General features: G+C 25.7%; 1 protein-coding gene across 1 annotated transcript; it reads right to left on the reverse strand.

The window, feature by feature from the left end:
• Positions 1 to 2,049: 2,049 nt before the first annotated feature.
• LOC114168978 lies at positions 2,050 to 2,798 on the reverse strand. Its single transcript, XM_028053983.1, has one exon. The coding sequence runs from the start codon at positions 2,545 to 2,547 to the stop codon at positions 2,341 to 2,343; it is 207 nt and encodes a 68-aa protein (XP_027909784.1). The 5' UTR covers positions 2,548 to 2,798; the 3' UTR covers positions 2,050 to 2,340.
• Positions 2,799 to 14,177: the final 11,379 nt, after the last annotated feature.

Consider the following 14,177-nt stretch of genomic DNA (forward strand, 5'->3'; position numbering starts at 1 on the left):
TTAATTGGAAATACTATCATTTGATTCTCAAATCAAATCATATGTTTAATGATGAATAATATAGACACACTTATTAAAGAAGTACGTAATAGTGTTGCATAGTGTGAAATTTAGATAAAGTGTCTATCATATATATTAAATCATGTTTAAGTTTAGTTCGTTTTAATAGTTTTTCTTCTTTTTTTCATTTTGTTTCCTAGGTTATATAAAGGGCTTAATGTGTATAGTATGTTTGTAGTATTTTATGAATTAATTAATATACTTTGTGTGTAAGAGCTTCTAATGAGTAAAAATTTTTTTTCTTTAATTTTTTTGTTGTTATGTTAAATTCAAAAATCTCACATTAAATTAAGATGAATAAACTGAAAAATGAAAAAAATTAATAAATTTTTATTTTAAAATTTTGAATTAAAAGTAATGTTGTAATTTCATATCCAAAATTCTAAGTTATATGTCAATTTTTGTTGATATATTAACTTGGATAAGAATCAATGTATGTAGAAATTATTATACGAATAAAAAACTTGTGTATAATATACTTAAAATTTCAGGAAGAATTTACAATATTGAAAGACTTAAACTTAAGGAAGAAATTGTGAGAAATTCACCATTAAAATTAAGAGTCTCGCATTAAAATATGTATGAGAGAAATAGACCATAAATAAAGATAAAAACACAAATTTATTATCTTAAAATTTCTGCATTGTACATGTGTATGAATGAAATAAATCATTGATAAAGAAAAACGCAAATTTGTTATTTATAATTTTAAATTTAAAGATAGTGCTGCAAATATTTAGTATTCTTTTTACTGCAAATAGTTATTATTCAAAGTTAAAATTACCTATTTTAACATTTTTGAAAAGTTAAAATAATTATTTTGAACAAAACAACATTTTTCAAACATGATGATCATGAGGATCATTACACATACCAAGAACACTGCATATAGATACAGAACTGCCACAGGGGAATCTAAAATTGTCATAATCTCATAAGAAAGACATTCCCTCAAACATTTTCTATTTGTTTTTTTCTCAAAGAGATAAACCCTAAATTAAACCCACATCTCTATGCAAAGATAAGGACAAATTTTGATTGTTTGGTTTGAAAATTTTACCAATATCAAAAGTGATCAGAGACAAAATTAAAAGAACTTTACCAATAAAGATGAAAAAAAGAAAAAGGAATTAAAGAGATATTATTATTTAGTAAATATCTGTATACACATACACATCTTCCAAATCTCTATAAAAAGATAATTTTTTAATACCAATTTGAAACTAGAATCAAAGTTTTATTTTCATACCATTTTAAATAAAAACTTACGATAAGAATTATTTATTTTGTAATGATAAAACTACAATTATAATTAATAAACAGAGAAAAATACTATTCTTTTTCATTAAAAGTCAATTTCAGATGTAAAATAAAAGTAACATCCAAAAACAAAATTGTTTCATATATTATTCATAGTTATTTCTCTTTTACATTACCAAACAATGCTCTGAACTGTATCATTGAAGACGATTTTTACCCTACATTCCCATATATATATATAAAAAAAAAAAGTTTCTCTTTACTTTTTTTGAATCTATTATTATCACTGCTATTATTTTATCTATCTTTAACGATTCCCATCTTTTATAAAATAACAATAAAAATTATTAAAACAGTAGCGTCCTACTTTCAAAACATTAAAATATTTTAAAAAATAAATAAATAATTTTCCCATTTTCCACCGGCATTTAATACGTGGCCAAGTGGCACCACCTTTGTGGTTCAAACTCGAACGAAGATCAGGATCAAATTAATGAAAGCACATTAAAAAAAAATATCATTCATAGAAATTATAATTGCTACAAATAAATTATTTTTGTAATGATCAAAATTTAATAAAAATACAAAAAATGTCAGAATCTGACGCCCACGTAATAAAAATAGAAATATATAATGAATAATTTATTTTCGAAAATGTGTGGGGAATGTAATTATGTAAATTCTAAATAAAATAAATAAATAAATAAAATAAATAAAAACAGTTCTGAATCATGATGAACACAGAGAATTCCATTATTCTTTCTATGCAAGGTTACAACAAGGTGTGATCAAATTGAACATAAACCACCTCAGATGAAAAAAAAAAAAAAAAAACTCACACATTACAGCAATAATCCGTGGCAAAGTCAAAAGTACACGATTTATTGCAGATTGGGGAATCGATGTTAAACAAAAACAAAAGAGGAAAATGAAGAACCACAAAAAGGTTCCAAGAAAAAAAGAAAAGAAATTATTTACAACAACACATGGTGTTCTTTCAGTTCATGAAACTGCAGAAATCTACCTGATGTTGTTGTTGCAGAGCATGAAATCCAACATCCTCGACCAAGCTACTCGTAGCCGAGGATAAACCCTGTTCCTGTAACTTCTCGATTCTCTCACGACAAACTCCATTGTTTCCACAAACAGATTCAAGCTTCTGATCGGTGGCACGTAAAGGGTCAGAGGAACTGTGGAGAAAGCCACTGTGAAGAACAGCTGCAACATTATTTCCTCTTCTTCTTCTTCTTTTCTAAATTCTCTATGACCCACTTCGAGAAAGGTTGCAAAGTTGGATTCTTTGGATTCAGGAAGAAAAAGGGTCTTTGGATTTGGATTTAGATTTGGATTTGGGTTTTGTTTGTTTGAGTTTCTGAAAAATTTGTGAATGGTGTTGGAGAAGAAGAAAGAGGGTGTTTGACTAATAAAAGATAAGAGAGAGAGAGTTCTGGAATCTCGATGTAGGTTGAAGCAACTCGAACTCTAGAAATGTATATATATTGGGGTAAGTTTTTTATTTTTATTTTTTTTTAAACGTGAGTGAATTAAGTAATTGCAGTAAATGGAAATATGTCGGCTATTAATTAGGTTTAAAGATATTTCCAGATTTGCTTGGCTTGTTCTTGATGTGAAAATTATTATATTTCTTAGTAATATAGTTGGATGTTTAATTAGAGATAATGATCAGATTAAAAGTTGTGTAAGATATTAGTTACATGTGTATTGTTGTAGCTGGATTTTTTTTATTAGGGATCATGTTAGGTTAAACATGTGTCAGTTGATCACGTGTTTGATGTTGATAAATTTTTTTCTAATTTGATGATGATGATTATTATTATTTTCTAAATTTAAATGATTAAATATGAACTTTATACAAATTTATAATTATATGTATATATATTTAAATATTTTAAAAAAAACTACCTTAGTAGAATATATATCATCGATAAGTATAAATTTATGTGATAATTCAATGTAAAATATTTAATGTTTTAATGACATGTACTTGAAATTATTATAAAATATAATTATTTTCATTTTAATCCCTTGTTGATTATATCTCATTTGTAATCTTTTTTAGATCGAGAACAAGAAAAATAACAAAAGTTATAAAAATGTATTTTTGATGTTAAATTAATACAATAAATAACAGAAATTTTTATTCTTAAAAATTAATATATATTTTATTTGTTGAGTTCGTATTTTAATACTAATCATATTAGTTATTTATATTTAGGAAAATAAGATTTATATTAGTAAGATTATATATTTTAAATTATCTAATAAAGCAATCCATATATTTTTAATTTTTTTGTAATGATATCTTAAGTTTTTGTTAGATTTTTCTTTTTTTTTTTTCGTGAGTAAGAAATCGATGAATAAAATTTACTTTTATTTTATTGTTAAATGATTTCGAACATTTTCTTATTTTATAAAAAAATATTAGTACAAGGTATTATGGAAACACATTACCTAACCAACAAGAACAAAAAACGTGCCAACTGTCCTAATAAATGTAAGAGAGAATAAGAAAGATGAGTGAAATGTGCTCCACTACAGAAAATAAAGACAAATTGTACAATAATATACTTTTAACAAATTGTATTGTAAATCTTTGGTTTTAAGTGAAACCTTAGAAGTTCATAAATTTCAACTTTGCAAAATATTATGTGATGATCATAAGAGGGTTTCTGAATACAAGAGGAAATAAAAGAACATGTGAATAAAATTGTTATTATCCATTTGGATGTATTTGATATAATCATGAAAATATGGATTATTGAGTATGATTTATTTATTTTCACAAATATTAATAAAAAAATAGGCTACTATGTTTTTAGATTTATGTCTTGTGTGGATCTAACATATGCAAAAGATTCCATAGTGATATTATTGTAATAAGTCACTAATGCAAAAACAAATTTTTATGATAACTTATTATGTGGATTATAATTCATTTATTACCGGCGTAAACACAGTTTTATCGTATCTGTGTATGCAATTTTTTAAATATGTATGATATTATATTAATATATGATAATATTATAATTTTATTAAGTTAATATATAAACTAAAATTATATTTATTAAAAATAAAGTAAAATATATTATAACAGATGAAATAATAACCATTGATAAAGAAGAAGAGAAGAAGCAGAGATAGCCAATTTTATAAAAAGTTTGTAAAAGTAACAGTCAATTTTTAAAAAATTAAAAAATTATTATATTTAAAGGGTAAAATTGATATTTTAAAATGTGGACACAAAAAGGGAAATCCCCTTTATATATTGTTATGTTATAGATAATAAGTGATGCGTTAACAATTTCGTAAATATGATAAAAAAGATTTATGTTAACTATACTTAGAATCAACATAAAAGTTAATAAGGTGACAATTTTATAATAAAGTAGAAGACTTTCCTTGTAGTTATTCCTAGAACAAGCATAAAAAGTTGGCGAGGTGGCAATTACATAATAAAGTAGAAAAATTTCTATGCTTATACCTAGAATTGACATTGAAAGTGAAAGAGTGACACTTTTGTAATAAAATATAAGACTTTCTAGGTCGGTTCATCACTATAACTGACATAATGTCTTATATCTTCATCTTCCCCTTTTCGCGCTTCACTTAACCTTCCCCTCATTGCTCCTCCTCTACACTTCTTCTCCCATTTTTGCCGCATTGTTTCTCATGTTGAAGTATGTTCCCTTAATTTGCATTTGCATTCGCTCATCCCTCTCGTGGTCCTCGCTCGTCGTCGCTCCTCCCTTTTCTCCTCGCAAAATTTCGTTCTCCTCATTGTCACATTTATCTATGTTGTTCTCACTCTCATCACTCTTCTCTTTTCTGCTCTCCTCGCCACATTGTCAAAGTCTCTCCTCGTTGCACTCTCACATTCGATACTCGTGGTAATATCGCTGCTCTCTTTACTGCAATGAATGTTTTTCCTCACTTCATTTATTTTTCACTTTTTCCATATTTAATTGTCAATTGAACTTAACAGTTTTGAATGAAGGAATTGGTAAACGAGAAGGAGTTGATGGAATGTTTGAGATCTTGCTTGTTAAGGGTTTAAATATAACGAGCAATGGTGAAATTAGGATTTCATGAAAATTTTGGTATAAAATTTTTATGCCGGTTGTTACAAAACTAACATAAAAAGTGAACTTTCTATGCTGCTTATATCTATGTCGGTTCCAAAAATCAACATAAAAAGTCTTTGTTGCACAAGTGAGTGGACAATATTTACGTTGGACCTACAACATTCTGACGCAAAAGAGACCTTTATGTCTGACACCTATAGGACCAATGTTATTTTATGTCAGATCCATATGAGTCATACGAGAAAGGCCTCTTTTACATCACACTCTTCTACGTCCAAGGTAAAGTTGTCTTAAAAATTCTAGTGTGCTTTCTTTTCTCACTCATCTTTATGCGAACCGGCTATGACTTATGTTATTTACTCAAAAATTTTCATTGTGGGGCTTGCATTGGTGGCCAACCAAAGTTTTTTTTTTCATTTCTGGTAGACATGAACTCATGATACAACTTTCTCCCCGTATACTTTGTTACATTGAGGTTAGTTTCATACTTCTTAACTTCCTACTTTCTTATTTTCTTAGCGTTTTTCATTTCCCGTAACAACGCATGCATATCCCCTTGTTGGTGTTGAATATGAGTTTTATAATTTAGAAATTTAGACTTAATTCACAATTTTTTTTAAGTCTTAAAACTAGCTTTAGTTTTAATATGCGTTTTGTTCAGAATTTTTGTTTTTTAAAGTCATATGCGTTTTAGTTATTTTTATTGTAAAAATTAATAAAAAATATAGCAAAATTGATTTACTAGTTTATATTAAGATTTATTAGTTACTTAAATTATAATTTTAAATATAGAATCCAAGCTAACCTCAAGAAGATATTCTATGAAAATAATGTCATCAACACATATCAACAAAGTAATAAAAGAAGGTTTGTAAGTTTGATAAAAAGAGAATGATTTTATATAAAGCTTTCATCAATTTACACACTTTATTAGGATGAGTGTAAGTCAATCTAATGGCAAAGTCATATAGGTTTTTTTGTGAAGGAAAACATTATTTTACATTCAAGGAACATTTGGTAGCAACTAAGGTAGCAATTAGGGTAATCTATAAATTAAATTATTAATTTAATAAATATGAAAACATAAATTTAAAATATTTATACTTCTTAACATACCAAGTTACAATAAAATTAACAATTGCAATATATTAAAAAATTATTACACTAATTGATTTAACAAGCTAAGGAGCATTTATCAAATTTACTCTAAATTCAATTATATATTTGTATAGCACGTGGATTAAAATTAAGTGAGTAAAGTTGTACTATACCAACACACACATAATATATCCATATTTTTTAAAATTAAGAAACCAGAATAAAAATATCCAAAAATTTATCTCTTTTTTTTTTCAGAATATACTATAAAGAATAATAAAATACACATCATATAATGTTTTATTGAAAAAATAACACCGTGATTACGTAAAAAATTCTTTAAGTTTGATCAATTGTTGTTATACAAGTACAAACACCAAAAAGTCTATGTCGTATTGTTGGTGTTGTATTATTCATATATTCCTTAATCAGATTGAAAATTATATTTTTGGTTTATTATGCTTTGTTCGTTACAAGTACGAATTCATACTAATAAGATAACTTAATCCGAACCAATCTAACATAACAATATTTAAATTGGTTTTTATATAGTGATTATGTCGGATTCCAAAAAAAAAAATCATATGTGATCTATTCAAATTAATTATATAATATATTTCATACTTTTTATTCAACTTTACTTTAATTCAATTTATTTCATGTTTTTCTATCTTTCGGAGTATCTTATTTTATCTTTAATTTTATAATTTATTTAATTTTTCACTATTTTATATTTTAATAAAAAAAATCTAATCATTCAAATCAAATTAATTTAATTATAATAAAATCTATTCGTTGAAATAAAAAAAAATTAGAACACATTACATTCACTTTGATCTATATTTACGGCTAACATTCATTAACAATTTTTTATACGTAAATGTTAATAATTTAGTTTTTAACTGATGCCCCTGAAGAAAACTTTCTCTATTTTTTATATGAGATTTTTCTTTTGTAAATTTATTAAAATAATTTATAAAAAATAATTTTGTTGTTTTTTTTAAGAATTTTAATTGAAAAGTAATTCCTCCGTGAATAATCATTTCTCACAAAATTATAAAATTTGCAAGTATTTTTTACAAAATTTGTTACGAAAAGTGTTTTATATAAAATATTTTACAAAAAAATTGGTAGCAATTTCTTACAATTTCTTTTACAACAAAATTTGTAAGTATTTCATACAAAAAAATTTTCAAAACAAAATTGACAGAAAATATGAGTTTGTTTAGTAGTGTTCCCAATATAATGTAAGAAAAAAAATGTAAAATGAAAATATTGTTTGAGTTATTTTAAAATATATAATTCACTACCAAAAAATGTCATATTACTTGAGATTTTTCTTACAAATTTGTTAAAAAAAATTATAAGAAAAGACTTTCTTCTGCTATTTTTTTTAAGAATTTTAATTGCAAAGTAATATTTTTGTGGGAATTATTTTCTATAAAATTTGTAAGTATTTCCTACAAAATTTATTGTGAAAAATATTTTATATAAATTTAAAAAAAATTGGCAACAATATTTTGCAAATTCTTTTTATAACAAAATTTATAAATATTTTGTAGAAAAAAAATTTGAAGACAAAATTAGTATGAAATATGAATTCTTTAGTAGGTTTTTACACAAATATATTGATATCTCGTGTGATTGTTTTATTTTTAAATTTATGGTAACATATATCATTATCTTATTTACTTTTTATGTATACAATCATTTTAGCCTAAAACATATACCTTAGAATTAATGGAAAGGAGTGTAATTAATTTGTATAAAATTATAAATTGAAACTTAATTGTCACTATCAGAAGTCGCTGAAACTTTCATTTTTTTTCTTGGAAAGTGGTGTTGTGTTAAGGAAACGTGTAGTAAAGTTTGCCACAAATCATGAACACGTCCATCACTAAACAAATCTATTTTCAGGTGTTTCATGTAAAAGATTTTACTCGTAGATTCGAGGAACAACATTTCAAAAATGTTAAATATTCAACAAATAATACATCTTCAAATAATATATATATATATAAATATATAAACTAAATATTAATAAATAGTCTATTAACAATTCAACGAAATAATAAATTCAACCTATAATAAATTTTAATAAAATAAATTTTAACTTATTATTCTATATCATATTAAAAAATGAATTTTAAATCTAATTTAATTTTATAAAACCAACTTATAAAATAAAATTTCATTCACTATTTATTTCTAGTCGTAAGACTTAAAAAAATAGAATAAAAATGTAACGATGCTAATGATTCCTTTTTGAGGGACTAGTAATGAAACATGTTATTAAGACAAGTTAATTCATCAATAGAAGACACAGAATTTGTTACAAGCAAAATATAAATATTTTTATTATTTAATATTGTTTTTAATATAGTTTTTGGCCTCTAGTAATTTTAATTTTTCATTCCGTCTCTAAATGGTTTATTATTTCTTTTAATTTTCGAAATATTTATAATTGTTTTATCTTTTAGATATTTTAAATGGTTAACATAAGAAGTTTCCAGAATGAATAAGATATCCACATATATGAAACAGTGAATAAAAGTTGCTGAGACCATAGAAAGCCCTTCACGTGCAAAAACAAAGAAATAATTATTTCACTAGTGATAAATAATAATCATAATAACAATTAATTAATTTAAGGTGGAGGGTCTAACTTAGCGTGATTCTAGAAAAGCAAGAACAATTAAAAATAACAAAACATGTATCTGAAGCATTTCACTAACATGTGATGAATCTAAAACCAGTAAGTATAGTAAGAAAGTATGGAGGTGCAGGAAGAAGCATCCGAAAACCCACCTAAGTGTCAGCTCGATCATGCCTCTGTGGGCTATTTCAATATTATTAGGTTCTCAATTCAAAATCACAACTTTATGCCATACTATTTTTACTTTAATTTTTTTATGTAATAAATAATTATTTATTTTTGAAAACTTAAACGACACTATCTATAATTTATCATCACATAAAATATTATATAAAAAAAAAACATGGGAAGTCACTCCAAACTCATGTAAAAAAATTCGTCTCTAAACAGATAAAATAATTTGAGGTATAACAAAATACAATTTATAAGCTAACTTATTTTTAATTCCAAGATTAGTTAATTTATCAGAACAATAATTTTCTTCTTGATTGATATGTGAAATCTTGAATTTTATTTCTGAAAATTTTAGTGATGAAAAATATGTTTAGAAACTAATTTTTTTAATTAGAGACTAATTTTTTTGGTTGTTAAAATTTTGGTAGTTAATGTTAGTGACCAATTTAGAAATCAATTCATAATATAAACTATTTTAGTTATCAATTTTGGAGACTAATTATAATTTTTTTCAAACAATTTTAGTTATCAATAGTTTTTAGTTTATAAATTGGTATCTCAATTAATCACTATAGTGACTAATTATTTTTTATCACTAATAAAATTGGTCATTGTTTAAGAATTTTCTTGTAGTAGAAAATTTCTTCAAACACTTTTTTCATCTTTGTCTAATAGTTCATGAAACTAGTAAATAAAAAGGTTTGACACGTTAAAAAAAGAGTTAAATATATTTTCGGTCCTTTAACTTTTAATGAAAATTGAAATTAGTTCTTCTTCGAAACTTTGGACCAATTTAGTCTGTCTTCTATATTTAGACATGCGTGTATTTAGTCATTTTAATCAAATTTTGTTAGATTTAGTTGACGTTTCAAACATATTTCTTAGTTAACATTGAAGTGAAAATATTTCAAACGGTATAAGCAACTGAAATACTATCATGAAATATGTTTGAAATATCAAATAAATTAATAAAAATTAAATTAAAATTAAATTGAAATTACTAGATCCACGAGACCAAAAACATATTTAATCACGATAAAAAAAGATCACATTGAGTCTAAATATGAAACAGTCCCAAAATGTTCAATAACAAAGATGATTCCCATAATTTAAACAAATTTGGATTATCTGCTGGGTTTTTTTGTGTTATTCCTTTAATGTGCCTTCATAATACACTGATTATCACTAATTTTGACGTTTTAAAATATATTAAAAAGATATTTTAAATACCAATACAATGTATTTTTAATACTCAATAGAAAGTATAGAAAAAAAAACCAATAAAAAATCTGGACTCGATTTGAACACACACAAATATTTTGGATATCAAAAGCAAAGACAAATTGACAATGTACTTCTGGCCACTCCCTGCATACCCACTAAATTAATTATATTATAATAATCATTTTTTTATTCCTTTTATCCTTTTCTTCATCCAAATATGTTTTTATTTTCTTTTCCTTTACCAAACGAATAACAAGTTTTTTTAGGACCATTCTAGTCCGTTGTGATTTGCCAACTCAATTTCATTTAAAATAAAAATAAAAATAAAAAATAGTTTAAAAAATATTTTTTTATTGTATCATTTAAGAATGTAAATAAGTAACAATGTTATATTTTAAATCATTACAACTTATAAATTAAATTCTAATTATTTAAATAACTTAATATATAAAAGTAATTATAACTTTAACTTATCAAATAAAAACTTGAAAAATATTTAACCAATAAAAATGTTTTTAATTAATATATATACACACAAATTTAAACAAATAAAATTAAAGAAAAGACTTTAGTAAAATAAACAAAATTTCCAGTCGACTTTACTACAAGTCCTTTTGAAAATGTTGGCAACAAAATTCATCGAACTGGTGGTCCTGTTCATATCAAGAGCAGCATGTAAAATCATTAATGTTTTTCTTTTTTTTTCAAAAGCTGCATTGCAATGTGTTTGATTCTTGACACTTCTGACATAGCACAATGCATATTTATGTATTAACATTTTTTTTCTTCAGGGGTTTGTGCTACCAAATACACTCATTCTGGTCCCATATAAATTTTTTTTTACTAGAAAAGAGTTTGGAATTTTAACATGTTTGGAATTTGGATGGCTGAAATTCAGTGATGAACTTCTTCATGCACACTTTATTCTCAAATGCCCTTTGTGATGATTGAATCCATAAACTTACAGACAAAAGCTGAAATAGACAGAGTACGAAAAAAAAACACAACAAAGAGATTCTGTACCTAGACATTTTTCTAGGTTAAAATTAGTAACCCTCAACCTCCTATCCTCATTTGTCTTCTATTTTGAGCACTTCACCTTGTACACGATGATTCCTGTTAAAGTACCATTTTTCCTTTAGTTTTATAAAATAATTTTTGTTTGGTTTATGATTCATACGTGAATTTAAGTATAAAAATAAAAAGTTTAAAAAAATTAACATCCATAAATTTATTATTTTAATATTTTGAATTAAAAGTAGTGTCAATCTCTTACCTAGAACTTAAATATTAAGACCATATTGCACTCGTCTGAGTTGGTTTTAATCATCGACTTTCTGATACTACTTGTTAGGTTTTATAGGGAGTGAATTTTATTGGAGAGATACAACATCAATAAGACTTGAGTCCAACTACATAAGGCATTGACACCACTCTCAACCCAAAACTTAAGACAATAGATTTATGGATCTTCATCCTTATATTATGCTCTACTTTCTATTTTTACCCCATATAAAACTTAAATTCACACTTAAATTCCTAACAAATCGTCGTTGTATGTGAATTCTTCCCTCAAAAGACTCGAGGTGTGAAATAGAATCCTCGTATATGAGTTGTTTTTTCTTGTCTTGGTAACAAAGTAGAATGTTGCTTGGCACATCCTCATAAGCATGAGCACTTTCTTTTCAGTTTTGGTTTTGTTTCTAACGTGGCCCTCTTCGTTCCATAACAGCTGTTGATGCAGAAAACGATGTCTTCGAACTATTTGAGTAGCTTCAGAGATTTATATATATGCTTCACTTTTTCTCAGAAAAATTGTGGGAGTCACTGTCACAACAGAGATTGGAGTGTGTGAATAACAACATTAATTGCCCTTGCAACTAACAGAATTCCAATGTGTGTTTGTTTCTATTTGGTTTTGGATTGGACTGTGACTGAGATTGATGACACAGTTTTCTTTTTTATTTATGATTCATGAAACTTTTCTGTAGAAAATGTTAGGTAAAGGAAAGGGAACCACCTTCACAGCTAGGAAGAAAATGATGGGTGTGTTCATCATTTTATCAGTAACTGTTAAAAGCCAACATTTTCTGATGCATGCTATGGATATTTTATTACAAATTGTACACATTGCAAGTCATAGTTTTTGTTCCAAATTTATGACAACGGTGATAGATATGTATAAGTTATGAGTAGAAAAAATATTAACTAGAGGTATTTGATGAAAACAATTTAATAAGAGTTTTCTTATTGATATATTAGAATATTGTTCAATATACAGAATATAATGTCTTATCATATAAAGAGAAAAGTAAAACCTAATAAAACATAATATTTGATAATAATAAAAGAGAATCAAATATATGGTATCTCTCATTATAAATAATAATAGCAGAAGATATATAATATCTTTATCACAGATAAATTGAAACATTATGCCGAAAAATGAAAAAAAAAAGATAAAAAGAAAATGGTGTTGCTTGGTTGGAGGTGCAAATAATTTGCTTAAGAAATATGCCAAAACAGTGGTTAGCCCTTTTGAAATTCATGCACAGAATGTAAGCCACACACAATCATAAAAGAACATGAAAATTAACAAACAAATGTGAAGCGTGCAACATTATGGTATTAAATTAAATCCCAACAAAAGTAGCACAGTCATCATCTGCATCTGGTCTCAACACACGTGAATCTGAAGTTTAAAACCAAGAGAGAGAAAGAGCATTATGTGAAGTGGAAGCAAAAAATTTTGAGCTTCATAAGAATAGAAGATGATGATTACCTTGAGAGTGAAGTAAAACATATGTATGGATCTTTCGAGAGAAAAATTCATCAAAAAGACAACCGTGATATAAAAAATTGACACTACTTCCGATTTAAAATCTTAATACAATGAATTTATGAATCTTTTATCTTATATGGTACTCAACTTTTTAACTTTATCTGATGTGGGACTTAGACTTACGTTTGTATTCGAACCATATCGAAACAAAAAACATGAATTGAGTTAAAGACAAAAGGTTTAATTAGTCGGATATTACCCACTTTTGCTCGAATGTGTCAGTTTGGTACTCAATTCTAAAAAGTTATCAATTGAGTCCTAATTTTTGAAAATATGCCTCAATTAGGTTTCCCTTTTAGAAAAAAAAAAAATCATAGACGCAGTTAACGGTATTGATATTTAAAATGACTTACAAAATTAAATATTGGTATTTATATTACAATTTAGAGGTAAAAGTCATGAATAAAGTTAACAAGGTTAAGAATTTTTTTTTTCTAAAAAAGACCTAATTGGAACATTTTTTGAAAAGTTGGAACTCGATTGACATTTTTTTAAAAATATATAACAAACTGACATATCTAAACAAAAGTGGTTACCATCCGACAAATTAAATCAAGACGAAAAGACCAAGTATCCCTCTCCTTTGTTTCTTTGATGACTCTCTTTTTTGTGTTATGGAGGTCCCCCTCCAATCCGTTTTCCACTCTACCCATCAACCAACAAACACAATCCCTCTTCTCTCTCTCTCATGCATATTCATATTTTAAGCAAACTCCACAACCATCACTCTCATCATCACCATCTCCCACCCTATGAACCC

Source organism: Vigna unguiculata, chromosome 11, assembly GCF_004118075.2.
Source record: "Vigna unguiculata cultivar IT97K-499-35 chromosome 11, ASM411807v1, whole genome shotgun sequence".
Lineage (NCBI taxonomy): Eukaryota > Viridiplantae > Streptophyta > Magnoliopsida > Fabales > Fabaceae > Vigna > Vigna unguiculata.

Coding starts and splice junctions, on each gene's coding strand:
- LOC114168978 (XM_028053983.1), bottom strand. CDS start 2,547: ATGTTGCAGCTGTTCTTCACAGTGGCTTTCTCCACAGTTCCTCTGACC.